At 44.3% G+C, this 14,191-nt stretch overlaps 1 protein-coding gene across 2 annotated transcripts in view; it reads left to right on the forward strand.

Annotated features, from left to right (window-relative positions):
* The first annotated feature begins 2,984 nt into the window (after nt 1-2,984).
* PMEPA1 (prostate transmembrane protein, androgen induced 1) overlaps nt 2,985-14,191 on the forward strand; it is a 114,219-nt gene continuing 103,012 nt past the window's right edge. The window contains exon 1 of one of the 2 annotated variants that reach the window (XM_070744564.1): nt 2,985-3,664. In XM_070744564.1, the coding sequence (XP_070600665.1) occupies nt 3,562-3,664 (103 nt within the window). In that variant the 5' untranslated portion in view covers nt 2,985-3,561. The remainder of the gene's footprint in view (nt 3,665-14,191) is intronic. The other variant, XM_070744563.1, reaches the window with a different exon arrangement.

Below are 14,191 nucleotides of genomic sequence, written 5' to 3' on the forward strand. Positions count from 1 at the left end.
CACCTTGAATCAAAATCAAACAAATCTAATGTTAGTTTAATGCACTACAACGAAAAAATGCTCAAAATTGTAAGCTGCCTGGGGTCATTGGTAGAAATGGGTACATTGGTGAGTTTCAATTTTTTTTTTTTGCTACCAGTTCTGTGGGCGTGGCTTACTGGGCATGGCAGGGGATGGACATTGCAAAATCCCTATTTCCTCCCAATCAGCTGGGACTCTGGAGGCAGAAAATAGATGGGGCAGGGCCAGTCAGAAGTGGTATTTACCGGTTCTCCGAACTACTTAAAATTTCCACTACTGGTTCTTCAAAAGTGGTCAAAACGGGTCCAAAGACGGGCTACAAGAATGGTGGAAGGTCTTAAGCATAAAACATATCAGGAAAGACTTCATGAACTCAATCTGTATAGTCTGGAGGAAAGAAGGAAAAGGGGGGACATGATCGAAACATTTGTATGTCAAAGGGTTAAATAAGGTCCAGGAGGGAAGTGTTTTTAATAGGAAAGTGAACACAAGAACAAGGGGACACAATCTGAAGTTAGTTGGGGGAAAGATCAAAGGCAACATGAGAAAATATTATTTTACTGAAAGAGTAGTAGATCCTTGGAACAAACTTCCAGCAGACGTGGTTGGTAAATCCACAGTAACCGAATTTAAACATGCCTGGGATAAACATATATCCATTGTAAGATAAAATACAGGAAATAGTATAAGGGCAGACTAGATGGACCATGAGGTCTTTTTCTGCCGTCAGTCTTCTATGTTTCTAAAACCTGCTGAAACCCACCTCTGAATGGGTGGCTATAGAAATTGGATAGGATGCATGGATGGATAGGATAGGATAGGAAAGATAGATAGATAGATAGATACATAGATAGATAGATAGATAGATAGATAGATAGATAGATAGATAGATAGATAGGACAGACAGACAGACAGACAGACAGACAGACAGACAGACAGACATCTCTAAACGACAGCAAATAATTACTCCTTTTTCTATCCCTTTGCTGCTGTCAGATATCTGAGTGGTTGGAACTGAGATCTGACAAAGTGTGGAATCTTCCTCTGGTATCCTCCCACTCTGTTTCCCCAAATTTTAAGATTATGGTGAAACTTAATCTTAGATTAGGGTGAATTCTTCTTCTTCTAACTGGGCAATGCATAGGAGTTGAGCAGGATAGAACAGCAGATATCTCTTTGCATATCTGCAGAGGAGGATGTAAAGACTTCCCATTAGGTTAACAGACCCCTGTTCATTAGAGGTGGGGTGGGATAAACGAGGCTTCAGCAATGAGAAGGATGGGGCAGTAACAAGATCTCACCAACCTGATGACTTCTAGGTGTTTTGGGGGCTTCAATTTCCATAATCTACCCCAGTCGAGCTCCTTTTAGCAGATGCCATCTGGTTTGGTACAGGGAGTATTTTGAGGCTGCTTCTTTCCCTCTCTCCTCCCCCCTTTTCTAACAGCATCCTTCCACTTACCAAGTTACCACTTACCAGTCCTGACGAAATCCGAAAGCTGGTTGGACCTCACTTATTTTTTGTAACTCAGCGACTGGGGTGATTTAGGAACATGTTATTGACCGGAAGGAGGGAGAAAGAAAAGAGAGGGAAAGGCAGAAAAGCAGGGAGGGAGGGGAGAGAGAAAGAGAGAGACAAAAAGAGAGGGAGAGAGGGAAAGGCAGAGAGGGGGGGCAAAAAGAGAAGGAGAGAAGAAAAGGCAGAAAGGGAGGGGGAGAGAGAGGGGGCAAAAAGAGAGGAAGAGAGGGAAAGGCAGAAAGAGAGAGAAAGGCAGAAAGGGAGGGAGAGAAACAAAAAGAGAGGGAGATGGAAAGGCAGAAAGAGAAAGAAAGAAGCAAAAAGAGAGAGGGAAGGCAGAAAAGAGAGAAAGCAAAAAGAGGAGGGATGTAAAAAGGAAGAGAGGGGAGGAAAAAGAGAGGGAGAGAGAAAAAGGCAGAAAGGGAGGGAGAGAGAGGGGGAAAGGGAGAGAAAAAAGAGAGGGAGAGAGGGAAAGGCAGGAGAGAGAGAGAAGCAAAAAGAGAGGCAGAGAAGAAAAGGCAGAGGGGGTGAAGGCAGAAAGAGAGAGAGGCAAAAAGAGGGGAGAGAGAAAGGCAGAGAGAGAAGCAAAAAGAGAGGGGGGAAAGGCAGAAAGGGAGGAGAGGGGGCAAAAAGGGAAAAAGAGAGGGGAAAGGGAAAGGCAGAGTGAGAGAGAAGCAAAAAGAGGGAGAGAAGGAAAGGCAAAAAGGGAGGGAGGGAAAAAGAGGGAGAGGGGCAGAACAGGAGGAAGGGAGGGAAGCAAAAAGAGAGGGAGAGAGGGAAAGACAGAAAGGGAGGGAGAGAAAGAGAGAGAGGCAGAAAGAGACAGGCAGACAGACAGACAGAAAGGATCCTTTGCTTTCATACATAAATAAAAAAAGCAGATGGGTGCCCACCACCTCCCATCTCTTTTTCTCAGCCCATCAGAAGCCCGACAGAATCTTCCTCTCCCACCCACCACCCACCTTCCCCATCCTTCTCTCCCCCCGCCCCCCGAGTCCACTCCGGCTAGTTTCAGGTGTTGGGGTGGTTTTTTTTGCCCCCTCAGGCCACACTCTGAGCACCTTCGCCTTTAAGAGGCCGATCCCACAACGCGAGCGGTGGGAGGGGCCAACGGGCTCTTCCCCGCCTGCGATTGGGCAACGGGAGGCCGCGGTCCTTCCCGAGCCTTCTCCCTCCCCCGCCCGCCTCCCCGTCTACCGCGCCTTCCCCAATAGATTCCTTCCCTCCTCCCTCCTCCTGCCCGCGCGCGCGGGCGGCCCCCCTCCCTCCCTCCCTCCCTCACGAAAGGGCAGTTCCAGTCTAGCGTTGACGTCACCCCGTCTGTCTGCTTCAGTCTCCTCTCTCTCTCTCCCCCCTCCCATCTGAAACCGAATCTCCTTGGACTTGAATGAGGAGCAGAGGACGGGGAGGAGGGGGGGCGGGGGCAGAGGAGGAGGGAGAGGAGGGGGGGAGGCCCTCACATCTTGCCTGGGCAAGGCGAGCGAGCGAGCGCGCGCGAGAAAGAGAGAGAGAGGCAGACAGGGGAGACGGGCAGAGAGAGAGAGAGAGAGAAACAAAGTCGCAAGTCTGGTCCGCTTCCCCGCACGAACTTCACAGGTCTGGCGGGGGGGGGGACGACATGGGGGCCGAGCCGCACCTCGCAGAGCTCCAGCCTTCTCTGACCAGCTCCTGAGCCCAAAGCTAGAGATCCACGCAGCTCCCCCCCCGTGAAACTGAGGAGGGTGGTCTTTTTTTCTTTTAATGCTGAGGGGTTTTTTTTGCCCCCTCCCTCCTTCCTTCCTTCCTCCGCAAAGGTTTCTCTCTCTCTCTCTCCTCACACACACACACGCGCGCACTCTTTTAAAGTCAGTTATATTTGCCTCAGTTTCCTCGCCGGGTCTCTTCAGTCTTTGCCCGCTCGCCCCCCTGCCCGCCCGCCGCCTCCTCCTGCCAGCGCTCCCGTCTTTATGTCGGGCTTCCCGGAGACCTTTTGAGGGTCTCGCCGCTCCTTTTGTTTCTCTTTTTTTTGTTTTTTTCTTTAAATGTATAACTTGATGGGTCTCAACAATACCGGCGGACCTAACCAGCCTAATGTCTCCTGTACTTGTAACTGCAAGCGCTCTTTGTTTCAGAGTATGGAGATCAGTAAGTACTTCTTCGATTTATTTTTTATTGCCTTTTACGGTTCCTTTCGTCTCTCTCTCTCTCTCGCTCCCTCTCTCTCAATCTAGCTCCCTCAGTCTCTCTCTCTCTTTCAATCTCTCTCCCTTTCTTCCTTTCCCCCTCTCTTTGCCTTTCTCTCTTTTTCTCTCCCTCCCCCTTTCTGCCTTTCCCTCTGTCCCTCTCTTTTTGCTTCTCTCCCTCCCCTAACTCTCCCCCTCTCTTTCTGCCTTTCCCTCTCTCCTTTTTGCCTCTCTCCCTCTCTCTTTCTTTCTGTTTCCCCCCTCTTTTTCTGCCTTTCCCTTTCCGTCCCCTTTGCCTTTCTCTCTCCTTCCCTCTCTCCCCCTTTCTGTCTTTTCCCTTCTTTTTCTGCTTTTCCCTCTCTCTTTCTGTCTTTCCCCCTCTTTTTCTGCTTTTCCCTCTCCCTCTCTTTTTGCCTTTCTCTCTCCCTTCATCTCTCTTCCTTTCTGTCTTCCCTTCTTTTTCTGCCTTTCCCCCCTCTCTTCCCCCTCTGTCTTTCCCCCTCTTTTTCTGCCTTTCACTCTCCCTCTCTTTTTGCCTTTCTCCCTCCCTTCATCTCTCTTCCCTTCTGTCTTTCCCCCCTTCTGCCATTTCCTCTCTTTCTTTCTCTCATTTTTTCTTTCCCTACTTTGGGAATGGGAGGGGGGCGGAATTTGGATCCAGAAAGGACCTGCCCCCGATTCGCTTCACGCGGTTCCGTCCGGGGAAAGAAACGCGAGGCGGACTTTCCAAAGCCTGCGACACGCGACCTTAGACTTGCCCCGCGCCCTCCCTCTTCTGCGGTTCCGTCCGACGGGGGGGGGGGGTGTCCCGATCCTGCGGCTTTTCAACGCGCAAAGGAGGAAAAAAACCCACCTTCTTTCTAACCAAGTTTCGCCCTTGCAACCGAGAGTCTTGAGACTTGGGGTAGTTTTAATTCCATTGCTTTCCCCCCTTTCATTTACAACCTTCAGCCTTTCCCCCCTTTCCATTCTTGTAACCCCCCTCCTCCTCCTCCTCTCCCCTTTCCCTCCGTTTCCGCTCCTTTAAAAAGTTGCAGTTCTTGCAATCCTGTTTGGCGGGGGGCTGCCTTCCCCTCCCATCCCTCGGATAGCCTCTCTTCCCCGGCAGATAAGTCGAGCGTACCCCTATCTGCAGTGGGTGAGTTTTCCTGCAATGATCCAAAGCAGGAAAACTCGAGTTGGGAGGGGGGGACACATTTCAGCCCGGATCAAACCCTCCCCGTTCTTGTGTGTGTGTTGCCCTTCAGCTTCGCCGGCGGGGCTGCGGGAGACGGAAGGCGGAGTGGAGTGGGGGAGATGGCGGGAGAGAGAGAGAGATCCATTGATCGCCGCGTTCCCTTCGCGCTCCGGAGAGACTCGAAGGACCGTGGGAACGCGCCGGGGAAAAGCTCTCCCGGGCTGGCTGGCTGGCTGGGCTTGCGCGGCTGGCTCTCTCCCGCTTTTAGGAGAGGGGAAGGAGCCGAGGGTTTGGGTGGGGGGGACGGCGGCGGCGGCGTGACGCGATCTTCCCCGGTGGAGTTTTGATCGCCCCGGGAACTTTGTTCCCAAGCCAGACGGTAAAACAGGCGGTTCGGGGGCTATTTAAAGCACGCGCTGGGTTGGAGGTTCCAACCGGCCAGTCGGGGAGATCTCTGCTTCCCAAGACCGTCTCTGGGGGCTTCATTGTTGCTGCCTCGGGGTTGTTTTATAGCACACACACACACACACACACACACCCATTGCCTTCCTGCAATCGCTCTTCCTGAACTTTGCGGATCGGAGTCCTCTTCCCCTCTGGAGCCTTCCCTTCCAGCTGTCCTAAACCGCTTTGTATTAATAACTGTCTCAAGCTTCCAAGATGTGTGTGTGTGTGTGTGTTTGTTTGTGTGTGTGTGTATATATATGTGTGTACGTGTGTGTGTGTGTGTGTGTGTATGTATGTATATGTATATATGAATATGTGTATATATATGCATATACATATTTATATGTATATATATGTATCAAGTCCCAGTGAGAGTATGGCTAGCTGATGAGGCCAGAACAAGGCCGAAATAGATCTATCCTAGTCTCTCAAATTCGGCAAAAAATTGTGACATGTGTGTGTGTGTATGTGTGTATGCTGCCAGGCTTGGGGTCACTAGACAGTAGCTTCTGGCCAATAAATGTGTGGTATGTCTGTGGTCTAAATCTGGAAGAATGGTTTTTAATGTTTTAGCCTTTTTAGAATTGTTTTTTTTGGATTAGTTATTTATACTAATTGGATCAGATATGTTGTTGTATATTGTTTTTTATTGATGTGTTGTGAGCTGCCCCCCCTCCCCAGTCCACAGAGCAGGGCAGCAAACAAGTTCAATAAATACATACAGTACATACATACACCTCCCACCCTTCTTTTTAACAATTATTTCATGCTTTGCTTTTATGGAAAGGGAAAACCCTTGATTTGATTTGATTTGTTCCTGAAGCTTTAGATTGAACAGGTGACGATTGTTGTGGAGGTGATCCCTGGAAGCCTCCTTGGCTAAAGGCAGTACTGTATATCTCTGGGCACCGGACATTAGAATAGGTTGTCCTATTCTATCAATAGAAATGTGAGTTTGTGAGGGTAGCTGAGCAGGGTTGGGAACAGAGGACTAAGCTGGCTGATGGTGAGTTTTTAGTCTGATCCAATAAGGACTTTGTGTGTGTGTGTGTGTGTGTGTGTGTGTGTGTGTGAAGCTTTGCTGGGCTCTGTCACAGTTGTGGCTCCAGAGTTGTGGAGAAGGATACTTACAAGCCAGCCCATCATGACATGACAGAATAATTGTTTAGCCATTAAGGCATCTCACCAAGGAGTCTGGCGCATGTGTTGAGAATTGCAAACTGTTATGTCCGGCAAACCAGAATTTGTGACTATAAATAGTAATCACTCTGTCTGAGAAGTAGATTACAGCTCTGTCTAGCCTGTGGAAAGGCTAAGTCAGACAAAGTTAGTCTCTCTGCACCGCCACCCCCCCTTTGCCGGTGTGTCTGTGCCTGTAAATAGCTAAGCAAATATATTGTCAAGGAGTTCCTGATATTTGAAGGAATAACATCAATTCTCTTTCCTTGCCCACATTTGCATTTTACTTTGTTCTGCTGTAACAGATCTTTGCTACTGTTCCAAAAAAGAAAAAAAAGGAGGGTGTGAGAAATTGGATCAGAGAAGAGCTTTTCAAACATTTGCTGTTCTGGTGATGGAGAAATTGTTTCGATTTTTGAGGCTTTCCCTCCTATCCAGGACTTAAGACCTGAGCTCTGTTGATTACAGTGACACTTCCTATTTAGTTGGCATGTCTGACTTTGCTTGGTAAGCAGAAAACCGATTCTTCCTTTCGAGCCTGTAATATTACAGACAAAAATTGTCATTCCCTGCCATTTTTTAAAAAATATAGTAAGGCATTGGGGAAATGCCCAGAACTGGAATATTTTAAATACTGCATAGTTGTGATGAAATTGGCAGATTGCCTGTTCTCTCCTCTTTTTTTTCTGGTAAAGGATCTGCTGTTTAAACTCAATCGATGCAAAAAATACACGCAGTACATGGCCATACCCTCCTTATTTATGAGCCTGCCAGTGCCCTTGATGTATCTACTACATCACAGATTCCCAGACACAGCAGGCTAATAATTATTGTGGAAGAGTGTCTTCTTATCCCCTCCGTCAGAGATGTTAGTGTACAATTATTTCTTCTTTAAAATCAGCTAATTAAAAATCAATGTCCATGGAAAATGTGATTCCTCTAAATATGGCAATGATTAAAATGGATGTTTTCTCCTCTTTGCTGTTATAGATAAGAGGGTCCTTTTGTGGCTGCAGGTCTTGACTGTTTACCTACCTAAAGATTCCCAACACCCGACAATATTTTCTTTGCTAATAAAAATACGTATGGAGCTTCTGTCTGCTATGTATTATACCGCCAAATGTTTGCCTCCTTTTTTTTCCTTCCAGGGCTTGTCTATATATTTTCCTTTTCCTTTCAAATTCATCACCTTTTATTTTCAGTCCCTTCCTCTCAGCTAATCAGCTGTAATGATGTTTTGGCTGACACAAGGCAGTCTCGTTAATTTAGTTGTCTGCTCTTCTAAATAGACTTCATTTCTCACTCCTGATGAAGTGATACTCAGGGGATTTCGACCTGCAAGGTTAGCATTAAGACGAACAACATTCAATATGTAATATACATATAAAATGCATGCATTCTTTAGCTGTCAAGACGGGCAGGAGTGAAATGGGACTTGTTTTTGCAAGCTGATTTTTGACATAGTCTTCTTTAAAAATGCTTTTGAACAAATACATTTCCCCGAATCTGTTGCAATTTCCAGATCTCTTAATTAGAATTGGGGAATATGTGCTTATGTGTGTTTATGTGCATATATATATTTGAGGTTATTGCAAAATCTACTCCACATGCTGTTGGGGTTGATTTGTTTTTTTGAGAACAAACCCCCATTTCAAATTTCTGGAATCTATTTTCCAAAATTTCCCGTCAAAATGAAACATGCCGCAAAACAATTTCCCATAGTCTGGTGCCATTCAAATATGTTGAACTAGAACGCGTATTGCAACTTTCCATCTGGGAGGGTTGATTGATATGAATTGTACTCCAAGACATAAGATAGGCATCAGATTTAGAAAGCCTGCATTAAAACACTTTTCACTGCCCAGGTTACAATAAAAGTCACTATGGAACTACTCCATATTAAATAGGCTCTAATGAATATCACTGGAGTGCTTCACTCTCTCTATATGAATTAATACTCAAATATCAATTCCAGACATAATATGCAAATTAAAATGTACATGACTGTCATCATAATTTCGCACCATAGCTATCACAGTTCAACACGAGTGGCTGTGTCTTTTGGAGTTCTATCTCTAGCTAAGATATGTGCTTAATTTTTTAGTTGATGGGCACTGCAAGGTAAGAATAAGAATATGCCAAAATATCAGTCCGCCTTCAACCTTCCATTGAAGGACAAAGTCTTCTAATGACAGACAGCAGGCATTTCTTATTGGGAACCATTTGTCCTTTGTCCAATTTTTTGCTTGAAATTTGAATTAGGTTTACAGGATCCTCTTAATGTTGGCAACTAATATGGAAAACTGTCGGAAGTTCGGTTAAGATTGACTTTGGGCAAGAGCACAATACAGTATTATGTGTATTAACTCTAATGAAAAGCTTTGGATTTTTGCATGTTTATTCTCAGTAGTATTGGCTGCAGCTCAAAAGAAAATTAACCGGAAGTAAGTTTCATTAAACTCATTTCCGATGTACCAGATATGCCTATGCTTGCTTTGGGTCCAGGCACTAAATCACTGCCTTGTAATTTAAGATGACCCCTATTTGAAATGTTAAGTATTATTTGAAATAACACCCCCCTTAAAATGCTGACCTTGGTGTTTCAGTCTTTATGGCTGAAATAGTAAGCTGATAGGGCATTTTTAAAAATATGCAATGAGGTTTAAAGTTTTTCTTTGTTCTGTTTGATGTTTGAATTTATTTTTTTATACTGATCTTCCCGTAGCTTAATTAATTTAGAATTACTTCCACAATAATTCTATCAATAACTGGGAAGGCTATTAAAATAACTGTTTTACCTTTAACAGTGGCAGAAAGGTCATGTTAAAGCCACTTATGATTTGTTCAATAATATGATCTAATGGCTTCAGCAGGTGGCAAGATTGGTTGACCTTATCCGAAGCTAAGCAGAGTTAGGCCCGGCTATTCATTGGATAGGATACTCTCAGGCAATTCCATCCTGGAAGAAGACAATGGCCGTGTCCATACAGTCCCCATATTATGGCCAAGGAAAATGGATGGACATATTGATGCAGTCAACCTCTGCCGAAAGGAGACTTTACAATCTCATAGCGGCATTCGCAGAATACACTAAACCCAAATGAGCAAAACACAGTTGCTGTGTTGAGATAAATACAGTCCCCGAATTATGGTGCAAGATAACAAATTTGAGTCCCATAATATTCTATAATGATGGCAAGTCTCTCACAGCATGTTGTAGCATGAACTGTCCAATCCTTTTCACCACCTGATCTGTTGTATGAACTCAGTTAATATATGTCAAAGCAGTGGTTCTCAATCTGGGGGTCAGGACCCCTTTGGGGGTGTAATGACCGTTTCACAGGGATCACCAAAGACCGGGGGGAAAGACAAAATTCCCATGATGTTAGGAACTAAAGCTTCTATTCTGGCACCTTGGAACATATCTTTACAATCCGACCAATCAGGCATTTGCAGTGGGGTTGTCCCTCTGACCTTCCTGCCAATCAGCTTAAAGCTCTGTTGGGAGAATTGGTGCTAGACTTATGGTTGGGGGTCACCACAACATGAGGAACTGTACTAAGGCATTGGAAAGGTTAAGAACCACTGTGTTAAGGGATCATTGAGCCGCATCAACATAAATACATACATAGACTATTTGGTTCCTACCTGGACGGGGTAGCGGAACGGCATTCCGGTAGCGAAAATGGAGCTGCATCTGCAGCTCTGGGTGACCTGTGGGCGCGCGCACTGGAGCAAGGTTTTGCTTCTGTGCAGGAAGCAAAATATCGCGAGAAGACACATGGGTGGGCCAGATTTTGGCGATTTTCGGTGACTTTTGGTTTTCGCACATGCAAAACCAAAACCTCTCACAGGCAGGTGCGCCGGAGTGATGGAATGGCGCTTGGAGCGCATTGGTACCAGCGGGTGCCGACCACCCTTCACTGCATACACAGAGAGAGAGAGAGAGAGAGAGAGAGGAAGGGAGAGGGAAAGAGAGGAAGAGAGAGACAGGGAGGGCGGCACAAATATAGACATGGACACATAGAGCAGCTTTGGTTACAAACCTGGGTATGCTTTGGTGCTGCAACTTTGTATTGCTAAATAAGAAGAGCAAAATCTATTTCCTCCATCAATACAAAACTGGTCCATTAAATCAGTGTTTCCCAACCTTGTCAACTTGAAGATATCTGGACTTCAACTCCCAGAATTCCCCAGCCAGCATGCGCTGGCTGGGGAATTCTGGGAGTTGAAGTCCAAATAGCTTCAAGTTGCCAAGGTTGGGAAACACTGACATAGAGAATGAAGTGGAAGTCTCTTTCAGTTTTCCTGCAGTCCTGACTTCAAATCTGGAAGCCAGGGGGCAGGGGGGGGGGGAGATTCTACAATGCTCTAATAAATATCTCCTTTTTAAGGGGTTAACCTCGCTGTGTGTGCTTGAATCCCCATGTAGGTTAATTGGGAAGAATGGGGTTCCCAGCAGCTTTCCTATCATTTTAGCACCTGCAGGCAGGAAGGAGCCGGCTTCCCCTCTTGCCTTCTTGAATGAGTCTTAAAACAGAGTCTCTTTTCCACCACCACCACCCCCTCCTCCTCCCTTTCCAAGTTCAAAGTCTTGACTACTGTACAGACCGGCTAGTACTCTGACCCAGTGTAACAACTGTTCATTGTGTGACGCTTTCCTAGGCAGCCAGACATCTCTGATGTGGTCCTAATCAGTCAGACAAAGTGAAATGAGGTCAAGAGAGTGCATGCTATTGGCAGTGTCTGGAAATAACAAATCGTTCACAATGGTAGATTAAGACCACGTCTTTCTTCCATCCTCCGCCAGGCTTCTTCTGATGGTTCCTAGGAATAATTAATTCTGTGTACTGACTCAGTTCCTTTTCTCTGGGGATTTATTTGTGCAAGCTTTTCTTAAAACAGGGCAGTTGTTTCAGTTGAATGAAGTTATATTTCAGCAGAGGTACATGTGCCTGAAAAATAGCTGTTAGGGTTCTTCTCGTATAAAAGTTTAATTCATTAACCACTTTGCTTTCCTGCGTGTTTCGTTTATGGTCTGCTCAGTTCATTCAGGCGGTTTTGAAAGTATCAGCCAAGTAATTAAAATTCTGTTAATGAAATATTTTCCTTTTAGAAGGTTCATAACAAATGGAATTGGATAGAATAGAGTAGAGTAGAATAGAATAGAATAGAATTCTTTATTGGCCAAGTGTGATTGGACAAACAAGGAATTTGTCTGAATATGCTCTCAGTGTACATTGAAAAACAGATACATTTGTCAAGAATCTTGAGATACAACACTTACTTACTTATTTACTTACTTACTCACTCACTCACTCACTCACTCATTCATTCATTAGATTTTTAAAAATTATTATTTATTAGATTTGTATGCCACCCCTCTCCGTAGACTCGGGGCGGCTCACAACAGTGATTAAAAACAATACATGGTAACAAATCTAATAATTAAAATCTAAAATAACATTTTTACATTACAAAGTCTAAAAAGAAAAAAGAAAAGAACCCCCCCCCCCCAATATATAGAATACATACAGATTTCTCTGCTGCCCTTCTCGAGACGATTCAATGATTGTCATAGATTGTCATAAGTGTTTCATTGAATTATAATTCCTTTAACCATGGATGGATAAAGAAACCGAAGTAGTTGGTTAATTAGCTGTATGGATGCAATTGCTAAGTTTTTACCTGCTCTGTTTAAAGAGTCTTATGCAGAGACAATTCATTTTACTACTTATTGCTGCTTAAAGCTGCTGAGTGGTGGATCTGCATAATATGAGAAGCCACATCTGCCCCAGATCATGGCTGCACGGATTATGGATACGGATAGCCTTCTGCTATTTTTATCTCACAATCCTAAACTTCCCAGATTTTATTTGCTCTTCTATTATTGGTCAGTGAACCACAGTCCCAATCTCAATTTCTCTTGATTTTCATGTTGACACCATTCAAAGCACAGTTCCCACACTATGCTAAACTGCAGTATTTATTTATTTATTTATTTATTTATTTATTTATTTATTTATCAATCAAATTTGTATGCCGCCCCTCTCCACAGACTCGGGGCGGCTAACAACAGTAATAAAACAATATAAACAAATCTGATATTTAAGTTAATTTGAAAAAGAAACCCCAATTTAAGAGACCAATCATACATACAGACATACCATGCATAAATTTTTTATAAGCCTAGGGGAAGGGAATATCTCAATTCCCCCATGCCTGATGACAGAGGTGGGTTTTAAGGAGCTTACAAAAGGCAAGGAGGGTGGGGGCAACTCTGATACCTGGGGGGGTTGGTTCCAGAGGGCTGGGGCTGCCACAGAGAAGGCTCTTCCCTTGGGTCCCGCCAAACGGCATTGTTTAGTCGATGGGACCCGGAGAAGGCCAACTCTGTGGGACCTAACTGGTCGCTGGGATTTGTGTGGCAGAAGGCGGTCCCAGAGGACTTGTTTGTTTTTTTATTTAAACTGATATGTAAGAGGCACCAAAGTTTGTAAACAAAGGGTTTATAGTTTTGGATTGCATAAATGACCTCACCTTGTTACCTTGGTATTGCCATCTCGTGATTATACCACAGCTTTATCTGCTTCTTCAAATGTTTATCTTTAGCATGTAGTTGTTCTTTCTCTTAGTCATTCATCCCATCTTCCCAATCTTCTCCTCAATCATCCATGAGACTCTCTCAATCTAAATTATTTTAATATCTCTTCAGAGACCCTCTCTTTCAAGCCTCCTTCTGCCAAGGTCTTTTGTCTAAGTCAGTGTTTTCCAACCTTGGCAACTTGAAGATATTTGGACTTCAACTCCCAGAATTCCCCAGCCAGCGAATGCTGGCTGGGGAATTCTGGGAATTGAAGTCCAAATATCTTCAAGTTGCCAAGCTTGGGAAACACTGGTCTAATTGACAAAAGAGACTTCTTGTGTTTCTTTCATATTTGGGAGGCTGTTTCTTTGTAATCCCTTTTCCCAGTTTTCAACTTTATCCCAAAACTTTGAGAAGCTGCACCGCATGTAGGTCCATCGTATGAGCAACGAAACATTCTGTTTCTGCTGTTCTGTTCGGGTCGTATGTGATCCGAAACAAAGTTTGAGACCCTGTAAAAAAAAATTTCCTGCATATCTGAAACTTAAAAATATTGTGGAATTAAAATATATGTAAAGTGAAATAATTGCACACAGCCCAGAGGGTGTGTGTGTGGCCCTTTTCTGAGCAAAATAAACAAATAAGCATCAATTTTTTTCAGTTCATTTTTCATTTCATCATGTTCAGAAATATTCAAACCAGTAATCCAATGCAAAAAGTTTTCAAAAAAGTTGGAACTGGCAGCTTAATGTAGATAAAAATGAACAAAATTGCGCAAAAATGGGGGTGGCGGCCTTTTATGAGCAAAATAAAAAAAATAAGCATTATTTTTTCATTTCATTTTTCATTTCATTGTGTTCAGAAATGTTCAGATTATTATGCCAGCGAAAAACATTTTCAAAAAGACCAAATGTAAGTAGCTAAAATAAACCATTTTTAGTCCGGGTCATATTGACCCGGACTCAGTACAAGTGTGGCAGTTTCACGAACAGAACAGCAGGGTTTTAAACCATCAAGCCAATCTATGCAAGCCAATCTACGCTGAAAGACAGGATTGAATGCAAGTTGGCCTTCTCTACTGTAGGAGAAGGAGCTGCCTA

This window comes from Erythrolamprus reginae, chromosome 3 (assembly GCF_031021105.1).
Source record: "Erythrolamprus reginae isolate rEryReg1 chromosome 3, rEryReg1.hap1, whole genome shotgun sequence".
NCBI classification, from domain to species: domain Eukaryota; kingdom Metazoa; phylum Chordata; class Lepidosauria; order Squamata; family Dipsadidae; genus Erythrolamprus; species Erythrolamprus reginae.